Source organism: Perognathus longimembris, chromosome 14 (genome assembly GCF_023159225.1).
Source record: "Perognathus longimembris pacificus isolate PPM17 chromosome 14, ASM2315922v1, whole genome shotgun sequence".
NCBI lineage: Eukaryota > Metazoa > Chordata > Mammalia > Rodentia > Heteromyidae > Perognathus > Perognathus longimembris.
Window position 1 is genome coordinate 41762708 of NC_063174.1, and position 18510 is coordinate 41781217.

Consider the following 18510-nt stretch of genomic DNA (forward strand, 5'->3'; position numbering starts at 1 on the left):
ATACAAATACAGACTCATGTAATTGAAGATTCACAGAGGCCTAGAATGTGGGTCTTTTACCTCCAATGACTGATGTTCACACACAGGCTTACTGAACCACATCACTCAGGGTTTAAAGGTTGGTTTATTTAAAACAGAAATGCCAAACCACTCCACCCTCAACCTTTCCAGCATCTGGCTAACAATAAGCTGGTTCTGCAGCAGAAGTGTAGGTGCAAAGTAATGCAGGTTATACTGTAACTCAGAAGCAATACTACTGGAAAAGTTAAAACACCTAGCACTGCATAAAGAAAAGCAGGACAGACTTAAAGAAAATTAGCTACAGGAAACTATTCAAAGGCATTTCGGCTACTTTCACACTATTCTAACACATGGCTGCCACCTTTGAACTGGTTTCTGTTTGCACAGCTGTTTGGTGGGGGAAAATTATATGGCTATCTCAGGCACAATTAGGGAAAGTGCAAATTGTCTCTAAGGCACAGAACTTACTCAGCCAGATTAATACCAAACCTAGCCTTCCCAAGGGAACATAGGAAGAAAACCACCACCATGTTCTACTGCTTGGGACTGACTCCCTTCCTCTGCAACAAGAACCAGGGCTCTTGTCTCCCTTCAACACTTGCTGTCACCTCGCTGTCTCAGTACGTGCCCACGCCCCTCAGCTCCAGAGCAGAAGCGATCCTCATGATCAATACCCAAATTCACCCTGCCTCTCAGGCCTGCTGAGATGGCAAGCATGATACAGGAACATGAAAGGCCCGTCAGTCCTTATGAACACCAAAGTTTCATTTACATGATGAACCAGAATCCACTGTCAGGGGACTTGATAGCCAACCTCAGGCCCCCAGACCTTGGAACCTTAATTCAGGGTTGGCCCTTCCCTTATTATAGGAAAAGGCATCAGTGAATATGTTAGTACTACTGTACTGTGCTTCTCAGAATTGAGAAAACAATGGGATAACAAACCAAAGAAGATCCCATTGGACAGAGGTGCCCACACCAGAATGGGGTTTCCTCCAAGCACCAGCCTTTGTTTGCACTACCAGCTTTAGGAAAATGGCAACATTTCCACTGCATAGGTCCTCCTGCAATATTAAGCAGATAACATTTTTTTTTTTTTGGTTTGGATAAAACAATCTAGCTGTTGTAGGGAACAAAGATATGAGACAAACACTACAGAAAATTTCATAAGGCTTGATGGAAACCCCAGGCTCACATCCTTAATTAGCCTGAAATTCTGCATAGATAGCCTGGTGGTTCTAGGACACAAATTGTATTTGGAAAAGGTAGCTTGTTCCTGATTCAAGGAAACATCAGAGAAGAGCTTCGGCCAAATTCCTTCCACTTAGCAGGCACTCCCGGTTCTGCTAGGCTTCCGGGATACTCTGGTTTTGGTGCTGGTGTTGGGCCACTCAAATAGGAAAGATGATAAAGATTCACTATGTATGGCGTGGCTTCAAAACACACCAGAAGGGGAAAAATACTGACTATAGACATTCAGAAGGGGAGTGGCTAGGGCTGCTGAGATCTTAGACCCCTAAGAGTTGATGGCAGAGGCAAAGAAGGCTTCCCAGGGGCAGAAACTCAGCATCACTAAGACACCATGTACAGGCACTGAAGGAGTTCTGCTGCCTCACCATTTCCTTCTGTAGCTCTACCTACTGTCCCCTAACTCAATTCTCAGATACATCTTCCTTGGAGGCATCCTCCAGAGCCAGGAGGATGCCTGCACCAGCCACAGGCTGAAACGATAGCTGTGTGATAAGGAGGGACTTGCCCTTTCTCTACTACTCACTGATGCCATTGCGATCAATCTGCAGAGGAAAGTCATCTAAGCCCACTTTTCCTCTTAAAGTGTTTAGCTGCACAAAGCAATCCAACTTTCCCCAAACACTAGATTGACTCCACTGGACAAATTTTCCTGGACTCAGGGCTCCTCAGAGGGCTTAGAAACGTCACCACTTTCTGGAGGCGCCAGGGAGGGCGACACCTGGTCCCAGCCCAGTGCAGCTTTACACTTTCCCCTCCCCCACCGAGAGGGGCAATGCCTGGTGCTGAATTTCCAAGGCAGCTTCCAATCAACACTGAAAATGATAAATGGCATATGAGCTGCTACCAGCGCAATTAAAATGAGCACTGTGTCTCCTCTTTAAAGGTGGGATCAACAGATGAGGTACAGAGCTGCTGTTGCTATGGCAGGGCCCTGGGGGCCCTTCCATTCTCCAAACAATGAACTCGCTCCTAGATCCTATCTAAAAGGCAATGCCACTCTCCATATGTACAAGGAGAGTGCTTCAGAGCCTCCGCCTTGCGCTCCTTGTCTGCAAGTGAACGAAGCCAGGAAAGCTGCTCTCTGCATTCAGTAAGTGTGCTGTGAGGTTCTTTGGATCCCAGTTCCCTAGGGGCTGTGAGGACTCAGGAGACTAGAGGCTGGGTCGACAGGAATCTGTTCCCAGGAGGCACCAGGAGTCTGAATCTAGGTCAGGCTTTGGATCCATTTCCATTTCTTCTTTTGCTGTCTGAGTTCCTTTGGAATGCATCCCCACCTGTCCAGACAAAATAGTCTCACATTAACAACAGTGCTGCACAGTCATGGCAGTTTAGGACTGCGCTTTCATCACCAGCCTCTCAGAACTCCTGGCGGATCCTGTGGAAGCCATGCCACTGCTGTAGGATTATGTCTACCTCTTTATATTTGTTGCAGGTAAGGTTAGTTGTCTTGTTGCCCAGACCTGCAGGGTTTTCTGGAATGCAGAAGCCTCAGTTTTCAAATGGAAACAGTCTTGGGCAAGCAATCTTTCTGCCTGCTATGGCTTCCAAGTATATATATTACTTTATTCATTTAATCCTCAAAATAACCCACATGGGGTTAGTGGTATTATTCTCTTTTAGTTAGGAAACTGGGGTTCAGAACAAGTAATGAGTTCAAACACATATGGCTGATAAATGGCAAAGCCAAGGGTTGAATCAGGTTCCCCACTTCTAAGCTGAGACTACAGAAAACGGTACCAAGGTTCTTTAAAGACAGCATCAGCAATGTCACCTGAAAAGCGCCCTTCCAAAACTATTTTCCACCCAAATACAATCAAGCTTTAAGATTAACTTCCAGGGCTGGGAATATGGCCTAGTGGCAAAAGTGCTTGCCTTGTATACATGAAGCCCTGGGTTCGATTCCCCAGCACCACATATATATAGAAAATGACCAGAAGTGGCGCTGTGGCTCAAGTGGCAGAGTGCTAGCCTTGAGCACAAAGAAGCCAGGGACAGTGCTCAGGCCCTGAGTCCAAGCCCAAGACTGGCAAGAAAAAAAAAAGAAAGAAAAAAGAAAAAAACGATTAACTTCCAGTTTTCAGAGAAGACAAAGTAACTGAAGAACAATTTAAGCAATATTCTAGGCCCCAAAAAATCCTGAGCACAAGATGTTCTGTTAAACTGGCCCTGTTTCTTCAAGCCATTACTGAACCAATGATAGAAGGGGTAACACTGGTCAAGATGTACTGTACTCACATATTGGCATGTTAAATTGAAACCCCTTTGTACAACTACTTAAGTAAGTGATGTGGCAGAGAGTGTAGATCAAGTGGAAGAGGACCTGCCTAGCAAGCACAAGGCTCTGAGTTCAAACCTTAGTGCCACAAAGAAAAAAAGTGATAGTAATGAATGCAACTGTTCTAGAGTACAATGAGACATACGGGGAATGTGGGATTCTTGACTGGTTTCTGGTCTTTAAAAAGTCCATTTTTTAAAAGAAAATTAGGAAAATTCAAGTTGCCAACCTGGTATACTAGATGAAAATTGGGAATATTAGTGTCGGTCTTATTAGGTATGATGATGATAATAATAATTTGGCTGTCCTAAAGAACAAGTACTTTTGTTCTGGAATGTGTAATTAAGTGGATCTATCTCATGATTTTTTTTTTTTTGCCAGTCCTGGGCCTTGGACTCAGGGCCTGAGCACTGTCCCTGGCTTCTTTTTGCTCAAGGCTAGCACTCTGCCACTTGAGCCACAGCGCCACTTCTGGCCATTTTCTGCATATGTGGTGCTGGGGAATCGAACCCAGGGCTTCTTGTATTTGAGGCAAGCACTCTTGCCACTAGGCCATATCCCCAGCCCCCTATCTCATGATTTTTATAACTTACTTTAAAATGACTCAGAAAAATAAATAAAATGTATATTGATATACTTGAAACATATACAGCAACATAATAATAACTACTAAGTTTAGATGGTGGTTGACAGGTATTCAGTATGTTTCAAATCTTTCATATAAGAAACAAACACAAAGCCCAAAGGAAATTAGGTGGTGAAAGTGATTCGATCCAGGTGCTGCAACAAGTCCAAGGCTTCTGAGATTAATTATGGCACTTCCATCACTGTAAGGGTAGATTTACAAAGGAGTACGTCTATTTAGCACTTGGTGTTCTGTTTCTGCGATTTTTCAAACCAAACAGAAATTGAATTACGCTTTTAATGCTCTCACCTGCTGCCCTCCTTCTAATTTCTTGTTCAGCTTCTGTAGCTGGGTGAAAATTTGGAGGTTTTCTTGCTGGAGCTTCTGTTGTTCAGCCAGACACTTTAACACCAGCCCCTGCAACCTTTCAACCTCCTCCTGCAGAGTGCTGCACGTACAGGCGGGAGTTAATGGTGTCCCTTTCCCAGCACATGGTACCACAGAGGGCAGCTGAGGTGGCTACAGACAAGAAGGAGACATTGCAGGAAGCTGTCCTCAAGTGCCACAGTTCCCCAACTCAAACAGACTTTACCTTAAAACTAACAAGATAGAACACATAGACACAGGGAAATGAAAAACACTGGGGTTCCAACAGCAGCTGGCACTGACAGGGCAAGGCAATGCTCAGTGCCTTGGTGACCATAATCTTTGAAGGGTTTTATGAAGATATTTATGTACCTTTGTGTATTTTTGGAGACATGGTGTTTCTATGTAGCTCAGGCTAGCCTGGAACTCACAGACTCCTAATTCAGCCTCCTGAGTGCTGGGATTACAAGCATATACCACCATGACCTGCCCTGTGAAAAATCTTTAAAGGGTATTAATCTGTTCTCACATAAAATGCTAAAATGGGGGAAAGTATCATTTGGAACAAGTCTTTCTGATTACAGTGAGGACATTAAGTCCTGATCATAACAAGGACATTCTGATTCAAAGGATTAAGATTCATAAAACATAATGAGTAACAGGGTAGGAAAGATGTGAACAAGTATTCCGTAAATAGGACTCTAATCAACATAATTCAAGGCTAATCAATAGGAATTAAAATGTTCATATTGAAGTTTCAAAGATCTTACTACCTCCTGGGAAGGCTTCTAATTATCTAGATTTTTCTTGAGGACAGTCCATGGACCAATTTTGGCCTACTACTGATTTTATAGTCTTAATGAAATACAGAAATGCTCACATAATGTATGAAAAGTCTGAGCATCCCTAATCTGAAAATCCTAAATGTTCCAAAGTCCAAAACTGTTTGGGCAGTAACATGATGCCTTAAGTGGAAAATGTCACTCCCAAAGTCACGAGATGGGTTGTGGTAAAAAGACAAGCATACTAAAATATCGTACATAATGACCTTCAGGCTATTTATATAAGGTGTCTATGAAACACAAATGAATTTTGTGTTTAAACTTGAGTACCAGCCCCAAGATATCTCATTATGTATATGAAGATATTCTAAAAATCTAACATCTGAAATCTAACAAAAACTTCTGGGTCCTGAGCATTCTGGATGAAAGATATTCAACATATATCTCTGCTGCTTTTGTGCTGCAGTGCCAGAGTCCAGGAGTTATAAGAGACTAACTATATGGATTGCATGAAATAATCAGTATTACTTTTGGATAGAAAGAGGCTTTGAAGACTACTGGGTAGGCTATGTAATGACATGATGTAGGACAGTCACAGAAGACCAAAGAGGCTAGAGGACATGATGAGGTCAGGAGAGTTGTGATTCAAATGCACAAAGCTCAGTTACCCAGACTCCCACTTGGGGTTTGTGTTCTGGAGGAACTTCAGAGGCCACTTTGAGTCCTTGCAGTTCTTCATAGGGTAGGGTATCTTTCTCAGATTCTGAAAATCCTGTACTTAGGGGAGTTGGGCTGTCAGGCATGGGGATGAACTCTGCATTTTCTAGCTCCTAGGTACAGAGAAAGAAATTTTATCAGTTGCAGCAATCTACTTTTCCCCAAACTCCTTTCTTGCTTTTGCTATAGTTTTTTCTCTGTTAAGACATCAGCACCCTCTAGTGGTGCAGGGCAGTAGGATCCCACCCTGGGAATCCATTATAGAATACAATTTGAGATGCAAACCTGAGCAGTCTGGAGTGTTTGATGTGTTTCCTCAACACTCTTATTCTACACAGGCTACTCAGCCAGCTAGTAGGCTTGAAGACAATGCAGGGAGGTGACTGACAGGCTGCCAGAGGCTGACCTGAGTTGCTTTCTCTGCTCACAGGCCTTGTAACTACCAAGATTAGTCTGACTGGATAAGGAGCTTTAAATCTGTAGGTTCTTTTAAAGCTAAAATCTCACAAACTAAATATTCACTATAGAACATTCACAGAGCTGGGCAAAGAAAGCTAAGAAAAACTACCAGCAATTCTCAGAGAATAACAACTGTTAAAAATGATCACATATTTTTTTTAAATAAGGTTTTACCAAAAGATAATCCATCTTCTTCTACAAGCTATATTGTAACTGACTTTCCATATAAATAAGAGATTTCATAATTATTTTTTATGTTAAACTTATTTTCATAAACTATATTCCTACTGTAGGTCATTCCAACTGCCCTGACATTCCACTTCTATAAGCAGGACAAAAATCCTGAGCTTAGTCTCTGTATACAGGCCCTATACAAACTGTCTTCAAAGTAGGTTATATTAATTTACATTCACTTAAGTTATATGAGTATGATAACATTAAAAAAAATCTCTTGGGCTGGGATGTAGCTCAGTGGTAAAGTGCTTGCCTAGCAAGTGCAATGTCCTGGGTTTGAGCCCCAGTACCAAAAAAGAAAAAAAAGACGCCCCCCCCCCCCAATATCTCTTCTTACTGGAAAGAAAAAGACTAGGGTTTTAGTGATTTCTTTCTAGGCAGAAGTCTAGATTCTATAGAAGTCTATAGAACAATTTCAAGGACATAGAAAACAGAGGTTCTGGCAGCATTTTTCTAGTGTCTGCAAAGGACTTACCTTTCGAAGCCAGCCAGGACAGGAGCTGCTGGCCCCACAACTGTTTCCCATGGCCTCTGTGGGACTGATTAAACCTTCTATTCCCCGATCTGCTTCCATTGTTCCTCGGAAGCCTCCACTTGGATCAGGAGTTTCCGACTGCTGCTGACTGTCCTCTTCTCCTCCACCGCCGCCGCCACCACCACCACCACCACCTCCTGGGCTAGAGCTGTGAACCACTGGTGGATACATGGCACAGAGCAAAAAAGATTTACCATCTGACAACCCCTTGTACCCCTAGAAAGGTTCCTAGAGTTACATGAAGAGGATCGTCAGCAGTGCAGTTAGACATTTCTGTATTCATAACAGATTATCAACATTTTAGTATATTACTTACTGAACGATCCCCTCAACCAGTGTGACAAATCTAGTACACATGCTCTCTGTCTTTAGCAGATACATTCATAGTCTAGCAACATCCATCAGCATTTGCCTTATGTAAAAAAGTTCTTTAATATTTGAGCCAAACAGTTCTTAAAGTTGCCAGAAAAATTCACTACTGGTAATACTGTTTGGGAGAAATACTGGTGAATTCTTTAACAAATGTGAGCATTACATTCTTTGATGACAATTTGTATGAATTTTAAAAATATGATGGTTAGTTCTGATAAGGAATATATGTTAAGCTACCATAATGAAGGCTAGTTGGTATGTGGTTAGGAAATAAAATTGAGGTTTTTTTTTTTTTGGCCAGTCCTGGGCTTGGACTCAGGGCCTGAGCACTGTCCCTGGCTGCTTTTTGCTCAAGGCTAGCACTCTGCCACTTGAGCCACAGCGCCACTCCTGGCCATTTTCTGTATATGTGGTGCTAGGGAATTGAACCCAGGGCCTCATGTATACAAGGCAAGCACTCTTGCCACTAGGCCATATCCCCAGCCCCTAAAATTGAGTTTTAACAAGTCAAATAAAAATGATGAATTTGCAAAAGATAAACAAGACATCCCGAAAAAAGAAAACACAATTTCATGGTATGCTCTAAGTTAAATACAAAGGACTGTTTATCATCCCGGGATACACTGGCCTGAGGACTGTGTCAGCCTGTGATTCTATTGAAGCAGCCCAACTTACAGAAGAGAGCAGAACAAGCTCTTGAAGCTTGCTACTTTGCTTTAAATAGCTTTTTCTTTTCCTTTTACTGGCAATTCTGGGGCTTGAACTTAGGGCCACTCATTCATTTGACTTGCATGCTTGGCTAGCACTCCATTACTTGGGATATGTCTCCAATCCAGTTTTTGCTGGCTATTTTTAGAGATGAAGTCTTGTAGACTTTTCTGGATGGCTTTAAACTTCAAACCACCAGCTCAATTTCCTGAGTAGGTAGAATTACAACTACCAGCACCTGTGCTGGTGGCTCATGCTTTGTAATCCTAGCTACTCAGGAGGCTGAGATCTGGGGACTGCAGTTCAAAGCCAACCTGGGCAGATAAAAGAGAGAGAGAGAGAGAGGAGAGAGAGAGAGAGAGAGTGTGTGTGTGCTAGGGCTTGAATTCAGCCTAGAAACTGTTCCTTAACTTTTTCACTCAAGGATAGTGTTCATACCACATCTGGCTTTTTGCTGGTTAATTTGGAGATAATAGTCTCACATACTTTCTTGCCTGTGCTAGGTTTGAACTCTGATCTTCAGATTCCAGCCTAGTGACTAAGTAGGCATGCTACTACCAAGGGAGGGACTCTAATTCCCAAACAGCCAGCAAAAAGTCAGAAGGAGAGGTATGGCTCAAGTAGTAGAGCATAAGCTTTGAGCAAAAAAATGCCAAGCAAGAGTGAAGAGTTCAAATGGAATCAGGAAAATGTGTGTGGTTAGGAGCAGTGGAGAACTGATGGCAGGGGTGACACTGATCAAGATGCACTGTACTCATAAACTGACATGTTGATATCCTTTTGTACAACTACTTAGAGATAATTATATAACATTTGAAACTTAAACATATGTGCAATTTTCTTTGATGCTCAACAACAGACAAATGAAATACTACCACTAAAAGAACTAGAATAGCGCTATCCCAGATGGTAGTCGCTTGATGTATGTAATGATTTAAATTTAAAGTTAAAAATTCAGTTGCTTAGTCATACTAGCAGCTTTAAAAAAAAAAGTGCTACTATTCTGGATAGCACAGATATAGAATACTCACTGTCATGGAAGGCTCTATAGATATTTCTGTCCCTATCGTTGCAACTGCCTCGAACAGTCCTTCCTCTAGTCTCCTACTCAGATAAAATTGATTTTTTTTGGGGGGGGGGAACCTGGAACTTTTGGAGCCTGGGAGATGTCCCAGAACTTTTTGCCCAAGGATAGTATACTACCATTTGAGCCACAGCTCCATTTCTGGCTTTTTGGTGGTTAATTGGAGATAGTCTCACAGACTTTCCTGCAGGGGCTAGCTTCTAACTGTGATCCTCAGATCTCAGCCTCTTGAGTAGCTAGGATTACCAGCATAAGCCACTAGCACCAAGCATTACTGATTCTGTATTTACCATTTCTTCTTCATTTCATGTTATCATGTACTTACATACTCTTAAAAGAATATATTATTTGGCTTAAAACTATATGCTGCAACTTACTTTCTACATTTATTTTGGTCACTGGGCTTGAACTCTGGTCCTGGGCACTGTCTCTGAGCTCCTCAGCTCAAGGATAGCACTCTACCACTTGTAGCCACAGCACCATTTCCAGTTTTCTGGTGGTTAATTGGAGATAAGAGTCTCATGGATTTTCTGCCCAGGCTGGCTTTGTATTGTGATCCTCAAATCTCAGCCTCCTGAGTAGCCAGGATTACAGGTGGGAGCTACCAGCGCCCAACTTTACTTTCTACATTTTATATTATGAAAATACTTTGGGATGGTGTTTATTTCCATTCCTATATAAAACCCAGACCAACAGACGGGTATAACACTTTCATTTAACAACTACTTCTTGAGCGTTTACCACTTGCCAGGCACTGTTCTGGGCTATTTGGATTAATTTTATTCATTGATTTTGCACTGTTGAGTTTACATTTCCTGGCCAATCAACATTTGCTTTATCTTATCTTTTTTCATGAAATATTGTTCCAGCAAAGCAAAGCTGCAAAAGAATAGCCATGTTTAAAGAAAACGATATTTAATTACCTGACAGGCATTAACATGTACAAATTGGGATGCTGAGCAAGATCAGAAAACCAATGAATTCTGTGCTACGTGTATGTATATGTATAAATTAAAACTCAACAAGACTTTGTCGGATTTTTGATTGTTTCTTTTTTAGGGATTAATCTGCATGTATTCTGGGTTCTCATCTGTTGGGTTCTGTATATCAGAACTGGTTCTGGTATGTATAGACTCTTGTAGGTAGACAACCAAAAAGGAACACAGGGGCTGGGAATATGGCCTAGTGGCAAGAGCGCTTGCCTCCTACACATGAAGCTCTCGGTTCGATTCCCCAGCACCACATATATGGAAAACGGCCAGAAGGGGCACTGTGGCTTAGGTGGCAGAGTGCTAGCCTTGAGGGGGAAGAAGCCAGGGATGGTAATCAGGCCCTGAGTCCAAGGCCAGGACTGGCCAAAAAAAAAGGAACACAGATTCAGTTTCTTGGAATAGACCCATACAACAAGATAATCATGAAAGAAGCAGCCCAAAGGAAAATTATTAGAGAGCTATGTGCTGACTTTTCTAACCATGCTGAAAGTCTAGGTAACTTTTATTTTAATTTTTGTATTATAAAGGTGATATACAGAGAGGTTACAGGTAAAGAGTACATTTCTTTTTGGATAATGTCACCCTTTCCCTTGCTCATGACTTTCATATCTAAGGGCTTGTTTTGTTTTTGTGCCAGTACTGGGGCAGGAACTCAGGGCCTAAGTGATGTCCTTTAGCCTTTTTTGCTCAAGGCTGGCACTCTACTACTTGAGCCACTCCTCCACTTCCAGTTTCTTGGTGGCTATTGAAGATAAGTTTCATGGACTTTTTTGCTCAAACTGGCTTTGAGCCATGATCCTCAGATCTCAGTCTCTGGAGTAGCTATGATTACAAGCATGAGCCACCAGCACTCAGCTAAGGGCTTGTTTTGAAGGGTTATTTCTATAGAATGGAATACTCTTAGGAATACCATGAAATAATGGGCAGAGAAAATCCTTGGTCCCCAGGATGGTAAAGATATATGTCATATTACAAGGTGAGGTAAACAATTCCTTCCATATGCACTGAAGGCAAAGAAGATACACTCTCTGACTACAATGCCAGCTGTGGGTTATTGTGAAATTTGCCAAAATGGGATCCTCCCTCCTAGTCACTTTATTCTTCACTTCCCCTCATTTACCCTCACTTCCTATTCTCTTTTCAGTTTTGGAGAATGTATGTAATCTACCCAAAGACCCACATATTAGAAAAACCACTGCTAATTGAGACATCACTACTTACCAGTTCCAATGGAGAGGCCACTGCTATTAGAACGGATGGTCTTAGAATTCAATACTTTCTCTGAGGAAAAATATTCAGTAGGTAAGCATTTTGTGCAGAGATGGGCAAGAACAGTAAGAGGGAACTATAGTGAGGTAATGTAGAAGATAAACTGCTGTTCCTTGCTGTAGGTAAATACGATTACTTGCTGGTTTAGCAATTAATGTCATTAGCTAAATACCACTAGCTTTTCTAAGTACACTTAGAGAACTGCATGTTCTACTCCTGCTACCCACTGGAATCAACTAGGAAGCTTTGGAAAGTAACACTCTAGAAATTAAGATTTAATTGGTCAGGACTAGAATTTGTAACAATTCTCCAAGAGATTCTGATGTTCAGCCAAGGCTTTTAAAATTAAGTCCAAACAAAGTCATCTTTATGCAAAAGCATTTATGACTTAAGATTTTCTTTTAAAATGTGTACTGAACCAGGCTCTAGTGGCTCATGCCTGTAATCCTAGCAACCTGGAGGCTGAGATCTGAGGATTGTGGTTTGAATCTAGCCCAGGCAGGAAAACCCCAACAGTCTTTTCTCCAATAAACTACCAATAAAAGCCAGAAGTGGAGCTGTGGCTCCAGTGGCAGAGATCTATCCTTGAGCAAAAATGCTCCCAGGCCCTGAGTGCAAGCCCCAGGAATGACAAAGCCTGAAAAGTTTTGTTTCTTCCATTCAGTTTGGCATCCCTGACCATTACAGGATTTAACAGAACTAACTCTTGCTTCATGACACTTCTGTTTCCAAGAATGTGACCAGTAGTACTTAGTTATGGGTCAATTCTGACCAAGCCACCCTAAGCCCACATATATGAAGCACTTACCAACAATGAGAATAGTGTGCCAGCCACGGCAAGATAGGTCTGGAACATGATGCAGAGATCCAAAAATAGGCCTAGGCCACGAGGTACAGATATCAGAGCCATGTGGTCTTTCAGTGGGAGTCATTGCCAGACGTCCATTACCACCATTGCCCCAGGCAAAAATATGATTATCTAAAAAAAAATAAATAAACAGCAGATCATTTGTAACAGAACACTGGCTTCCCAACTCTTTGACTTCTCTTCCTTATGCCCTAGAACTAAAGAGATTTCCTACTGTGTATGGATGAAAGAAAGCTGATTATTTCCCTATATAAAGCCTAAATTTTTCCTGATTGCCTCCAGGCAAAAGTGACTATGGCTACTCTGTACTGTCATTCATTTACTTATCACCTTTATACTGGTCACTCACTCAAACATGTATTGGGAATAGACTTCATAGCAGGCACTGATGCAGTGATTGAGCATTGAACAAAATAAAGTTTTTGCTCCTTTGGAACTGGCATGTTAGATGCAGAGACTGACAACACATAAAAGATATATTTCAGGTGGTGACCTCCAATTTCAAACAAATAAAGAAGGAAAACCATCACCCAGTTATACAAAACTAGTTTTTCCCTATCCCAAGCAGGAATTAAAACATAGGAGGGATGAGGGAGTATGAGAAAAGGGTGACATGGATCAAGATGCACTGCTTTGTTGAATGGCGACTCCTTTGTACAACTAAAGATAATTTAAAAAATAATTAAAGAGTGAACAATTACAACAAAAAGAATTAAAACATAGCCATCTGTCCAGAAAGCATGAAATGACATACACAGACTCACCATCTGTGGCAGCAATGGTGAACTCATCACCACAGGAGACCCTAATCACTTGCTTCCCACCGAGGGGTCCACCCAACAAGTTGATTCCCAGACGCTTCTTGTAATTCCCAACACCCAGCTGTCCACACTTATTGCAGCCAAAGGTCAAAAGGCGGCCTCGCTCTGAGAAAGAAGCAAAAATAATTAAACTTTGGTGGTTGATGGAACAGAAGGAAAATGTAGCCTATGCAGACTTCTACTCACTAACTTCTAATTGTTAGAAGATATGGTTAGGGGGCTGGGGATATGGCCTAGTGGCAAGAGAGCTTGCCTCCCATACACAAAGCACTCGGTTCGATTCCCCAGCACCACATATACAGAAAATGGCCAGAAGTGGCGCTGTGGCTCAAGTGGCAGAGTGCTGGCCTTGAGCAAAAAGAAGCCAGGGACAGTGCTCAGGCCCTGAGTCCAAGGCCCAGGACTGGCAAAAAAAAAGATATGGTTAGGATGCTAACCATGTGACTCTGGACCAATGGTTGCTAGGCTATCTAGACTCCCTGACCAGTTGGACCTACTGACAAAAAAAATGTGTTTTCTCTCCAAAATTGCATTTTTAACATGGATAATGGATACTGTCTAACTTGGAATACTTACTATACAGGACATTTAAAGACAATAGAAGTCGGGAGTTATAAGAATGTGAATCTTATTAAGGTATGTATTTATCTTACATTTATAGCAATTATTACCAAAAATATGGCCAGGTGCCAGTGGCTCATGCCTGTAATCCAAGCTAGTTAGGAGGCTGAGATCTGAGGATTGTGGTTTGAAACCAGCCCACGTAGGAAAGTCTGTGAGTCTGATTAACTACCTGAAAAAGCTGGAAGTGGAGCTCTGGCTCAAATGGTAGTTTGCCAGCCTTGAGCAGAAAAGCTCAGGGACAGTGTCCAAGCCCTGAGTTCAAGACCCAAGACCAGCCCTCCCCCCCTCCCTCCCCCCCCCCCCCCTGCCCCAAGGATGTGAGTATTAGGGAGCTATAAGAACATGTATTGTTAAGAAAAGCTAATACTTCATAGCACAAAGGAGCCTGAGCTCCTAATGCATGAGATACAGTTGACAGTCAACTCACCATCAATAGCAGCTGTATGAGTCTTGCCTGGGGCAATGGTACGGATCTTATAAAAGGATAACTGTTTGGCTAAGGTAAAGGAGGTTGTGTAATGAACTTCATGGTATGCCTGAAACAAGTAAAACACAAAGACTCATGAAGTAAAAAAGGGAGGACTAATTAAACTGAGAATGGAAAAAGGTCATGGTAACCAACAAACCATGTTACTGAGTGCCAGGAAGCTTGCCATCTTTAATAGGATAAAAGAAGAAATAAGCTCAACATGTAAACAAGAATTTAGCACACAAAGCAGGACTTTCTGACAACACATTTTTATATTCTGAGTTAACTGTGCAATACATGAACACCACTGTAAAAGGTGTTTTTTTAAGGACAGAATCTTTGACATTTGTTTTGGCTGCACACCTAACAAGGGCAAGGAAAAGAAAATTAAAATCAGAAGAATCCCTCCAGCCTTAAGTAATCAGTTACTGAGATTTAATTTCACCCCCAGAGTAATGATTCCTTACTTTTTAAAACCCATAAGGCTTTCTAAGTTCATATTAAAAAAATACTCTCAAATAAGCTAAAATTTCACAACAAATCTAGTGTCTTAACAAAATGCAAAAATCAAGCAGTAATTCAGAATAAACCTTTCAAATTACACAGACACTCTTCAGCTTTGCCCTCATTTGTAATCTCCTAAGACGCACTACATCAGGGACTGCTTAAAAATTAATTCTATCCTTTTTCATCAAGTGAGGGAATTTATGTCTCTTAACTTGACTCTTTAGAAATAACAAAAATTCATTACATTACATGAAGAGAAAAACTAAGACTTATTATCATTGGTTAATTTGGTGATGTCCTTGAAGGAGGAGAGTGGTAATTACATTAATAAGCAGTGTTTTGGAAACAATAATCTAAAAATCTCTCCAGGAAGGTGATATATTAGAATATTTCTTTTTCATAGTAATTTTCTTGTTTCTATCGCAATGATAATAGAACCTGAATTCTACAATTTTGTTTGTTGCAATCAATTTTACTGCGCTATAACTAACATACTGGAATATACTGCACAGTCTGATAATTTTTCTGTGACTGTAAAATCATTCTTACTAAGACAAAGACAAAAACATTACCCTGAGATAATGGGTAACCCTCTCACTTCTTTGTTAAGACCCATATTCCTCAAGAAGGAACTTCTCTTGACTTGTGCCATCGTAAGTTAATTTTGAATGTTGCTGAATTTCACACTTATTCATACAGTATGTATTTTGTGGCTGTCCTCTTTTGCCAAATACAATATGTGTGAAAGCATTACTTTATTCTTAAATCAAATTCCATGGTCACTAACCAATAACAGCATTCCAAAGATATTCCAATCTATAGTAGTTCTGCCAGTGTGCTCAGGGCACCAAAGGGGCACTCACTTCATGATTGATGATTCCAGACATGCACTGATTCAGACCCAGTTTGTTGAACTCATTGAGTCCACAGGCCAGCACTTTGCCTGACTGAGTTAGCAGAAAGGTCCCATCACAGCCACACTGAACAGCAACAATAATTAAGGCCTTGGGAACATCCACCTACAAGGAAGGAATAAATCAGAAAAAAAAACTCAAGTACCTCATTTACATTAGGAAAACCCCTCAGTCTTTCACAAAGTGACCTGCTACATTCAGAAGAATGATTATAAGGAAATAAGGTTGATCTGTTCTTTTCTGATTTGCCTAGTAGTTTGAAGGCTACTCTTTACAACATAGAACTCAATTTTTTAAATATAAAGGAAAAGGTGGCAGTTCTAGGACAACCATCAAGTAGACAGATTCTGTACATTTGTTTTAGCAACAGGTCTTCCTTCTCTGGAAAAAACTTCAGAGAAAGAGCAATACAAGCGGTAGGAAAGGATTAGCTTTAAACTCTCACTGGCTTTGTCCAATGAGACAGAGGGTGTCTTGACATTTACAGAAAAAATTCAGCAGCCCTTTGGATCCTGATCTGGTCTTATTTTTTGTTAGTACTGGATTTTTGGAGCCTCATGTTTGTTAGGCTGACACAATATGCCTCTAGCCCACTGATCTGTTAATTAAAAATAAAAATGTGATAGAGTTGTACACCAGTGGCTCATGCCTGTAATCCTAGCTATTTAGGAGGCCAAGATCTGAGAATTTTAGTTCAAAGCCAGCCCGGGCACAAAAGTCTGTGAGATTCTTATCTCCAATTAACCAACAAAAAGCCAGAAGCAGAGCTGTGGTTCAAGTGGTAGAGTGCTAATCTCGAGCACAAAAGCTCAGGGACTTGAGTTTAAGCTTCTGGACTTACACACAGACACAAAGTGACAGAGTAAGTAAGTAGTAGATTTCCAAATACATCCTTCTATAGCTAAGTACACAAGGCTGAAGAATGAGAGGGTGACTGATGTGCATGATGGTGACTTGCGAAATGTAAGTCTCAAGTTTCTACTACAGCCTCTTTAGGAGAAAAGGAACAGCTATGAATTCTACTGAGAATGGTCTCCACAACATGTTTAGGATGTAAATAAAAACTGGTAACACTAAGTACTATAGTGGATGATAGCCAATCTTCTAGTGGGTATAAACCTATGCCTCAGGGAGTATGAGAGATGTGACTGTGCTTTTCCCTCAGCTAGCTTGAGATTCGTGAGCTTCTCAGAAAGCCAGCTCGGATAGTCTCAACAGTAGTTAGATAGGTGTTTCAGACTACATGATCTCTAAGCAAAAACAACTATTCATCTAGTGTTCAACTGTATAAAAATGAAGGGAAAATGTCTGTTGTTGGTTAGGAGATACATTGCTTTCCTGTATTTTCTAGGGCCTTTTTTGCTGTACATGTTCTAGTACTGGTGATATGATACCACAGTGTTCACATTACCTATATCTACTCTGTCAGCTTTCTGACTTATTTAGATGATAAGTCCACAGAGCTTAGTTAAGAGTCTCAGATGGTCAGTCTCCCAGACAGGAAATTTTTCAGAAATAAACATCCTAATATGAGGAGTAAGTGATATGTGGGAAAGGATATGTTTTTAGGAGTTATGTTTAAGAAACTGCTTCTGACTTTACCTTTTGTGGTGTACAGTAATCCTCTTCTGAATCCAACCCTAGACGTCCTGAAACATGCATAAGAAAGAAAGCCATTATGATGAGGACCTTCATCCCAATGAGGATGCTCTATACGCTTCTGCTAATTAACACTTCTCAAACAGGGCTATATGATGTGCTTAGATGCACCCAGCCTGAAATCAAGTTGTACACTTGGCCTATACTTACCGTATTCACCACAGCCCCAAGAATAGACTTCTTTGTTTCGTGTCAGAACTACCACATGATTATCCCCACAGGAGACTTGCTCCACCGGATTGTCAAGGAAGAAGTTGAGCTGCATAGGTTCCAGAACTTCAGGGCCAGCAATTTTGTCCATCCCCATACAGCCATAATAATCAGATCCAAAGGCATAGAGCTGACCTTCATCTGGACAAGGAAGAAAAGCATCATCAGAATGACTTAATTTTGTCCAACTAGAAAACTGAGTAGGGATGGAATGAAGACTGTACCAGCAATGATCTCATGTGACGTGATTACATCAGAAGTCCAAATGATAAACCATATTATGTCTAGAGCTGTTTCTAGTTAAGGAGTCATATACAGTATCACTGTAATGAATAATTTTTTAATTGTTTTTATTTCCTCAGTACTGGAGTATGAACTCAGGTCCTCCTGCTTGCTCAGCTGATGCTCTAGCATGTAAATCATACAGCCCTTGTTTTTTGTTGGTTATTTTGGAGATGGATTCTTGTAGATTTTTCAATCCAGGTTGGCTGTGAACTGCAATCCTCTGGATCTCAGCCTCCTGAGTAGCTAAGATTACAGGTATGAACCACCAGCACTAGGTTCTATGATGTTCTAAAAAAAAGTAGTAGTTAAAGACAACATTTTCACTAGAATTTTCTCTATTTTATAGGTAAAAACAGAATTACTAAGATTTCATAAAGTGATGACAAAACCAAAACTAGATTTTGTTTTTCATCCTAATTTTGTGCTATTCATAGTCTGAACAGGTAGTGAGATTATTTTCATT

At 41.0% G+C, this 18510-nt stretch overlaps 1 protein-coding gene across 1 annotated transcript in view; it reads right to left on the reverse strand.

Annotated features, from left to right (window-relative positions):
• Window positions 1-105: 105 nt before the first annotated feature.
• The window catches only part of Nek9 (NIMA related kinase 9), a 39881-nt gene continuing 21476 nt past the window's right edge, over window positions 106-18510 (reverse strand). Inside the window, exons 12-22 of the mRNA XM_048361922.1 lie at window positions 17703-17903; window positions 17496-17542; window positions 15843-15998; window positions 14431-14539; window positions 13323-13484; window positions 12499-12669; window positions 11643-11702; window positions 7206-7423; window positions 5989-6150; window positions 4482-4691; window positions 106-2546 (exon numbers count right to left, since the gene is read on the reverse strand). Of these exons, the coding sequence (XP_048217879.1) occupies window positions 2424-2546; window positions 4482-4691; window positions 5989-6150; window positions 7206-7423; window positions 11643-11702; window positions 12499-12669; window positions 13323-13484; window positions 14431-14539; window positions 15843-15998; window positions 17496-17542; window positions 17703-17903 (1619 nt within the window). The 3' untranslated portion in view covers window positions 106-2423. The remainder of the gene's footprint in view (window positions 2547-4481; window positions 4692-5988; window positions 6151-7205; window positions 7424-11642; window positions 11703-12498; window positions 12670-13322; window positions 13485-14430; window positions 14540-15842; window positions 15999-17495; window positions 17543-17702; window positions 17904-18510) is intronic.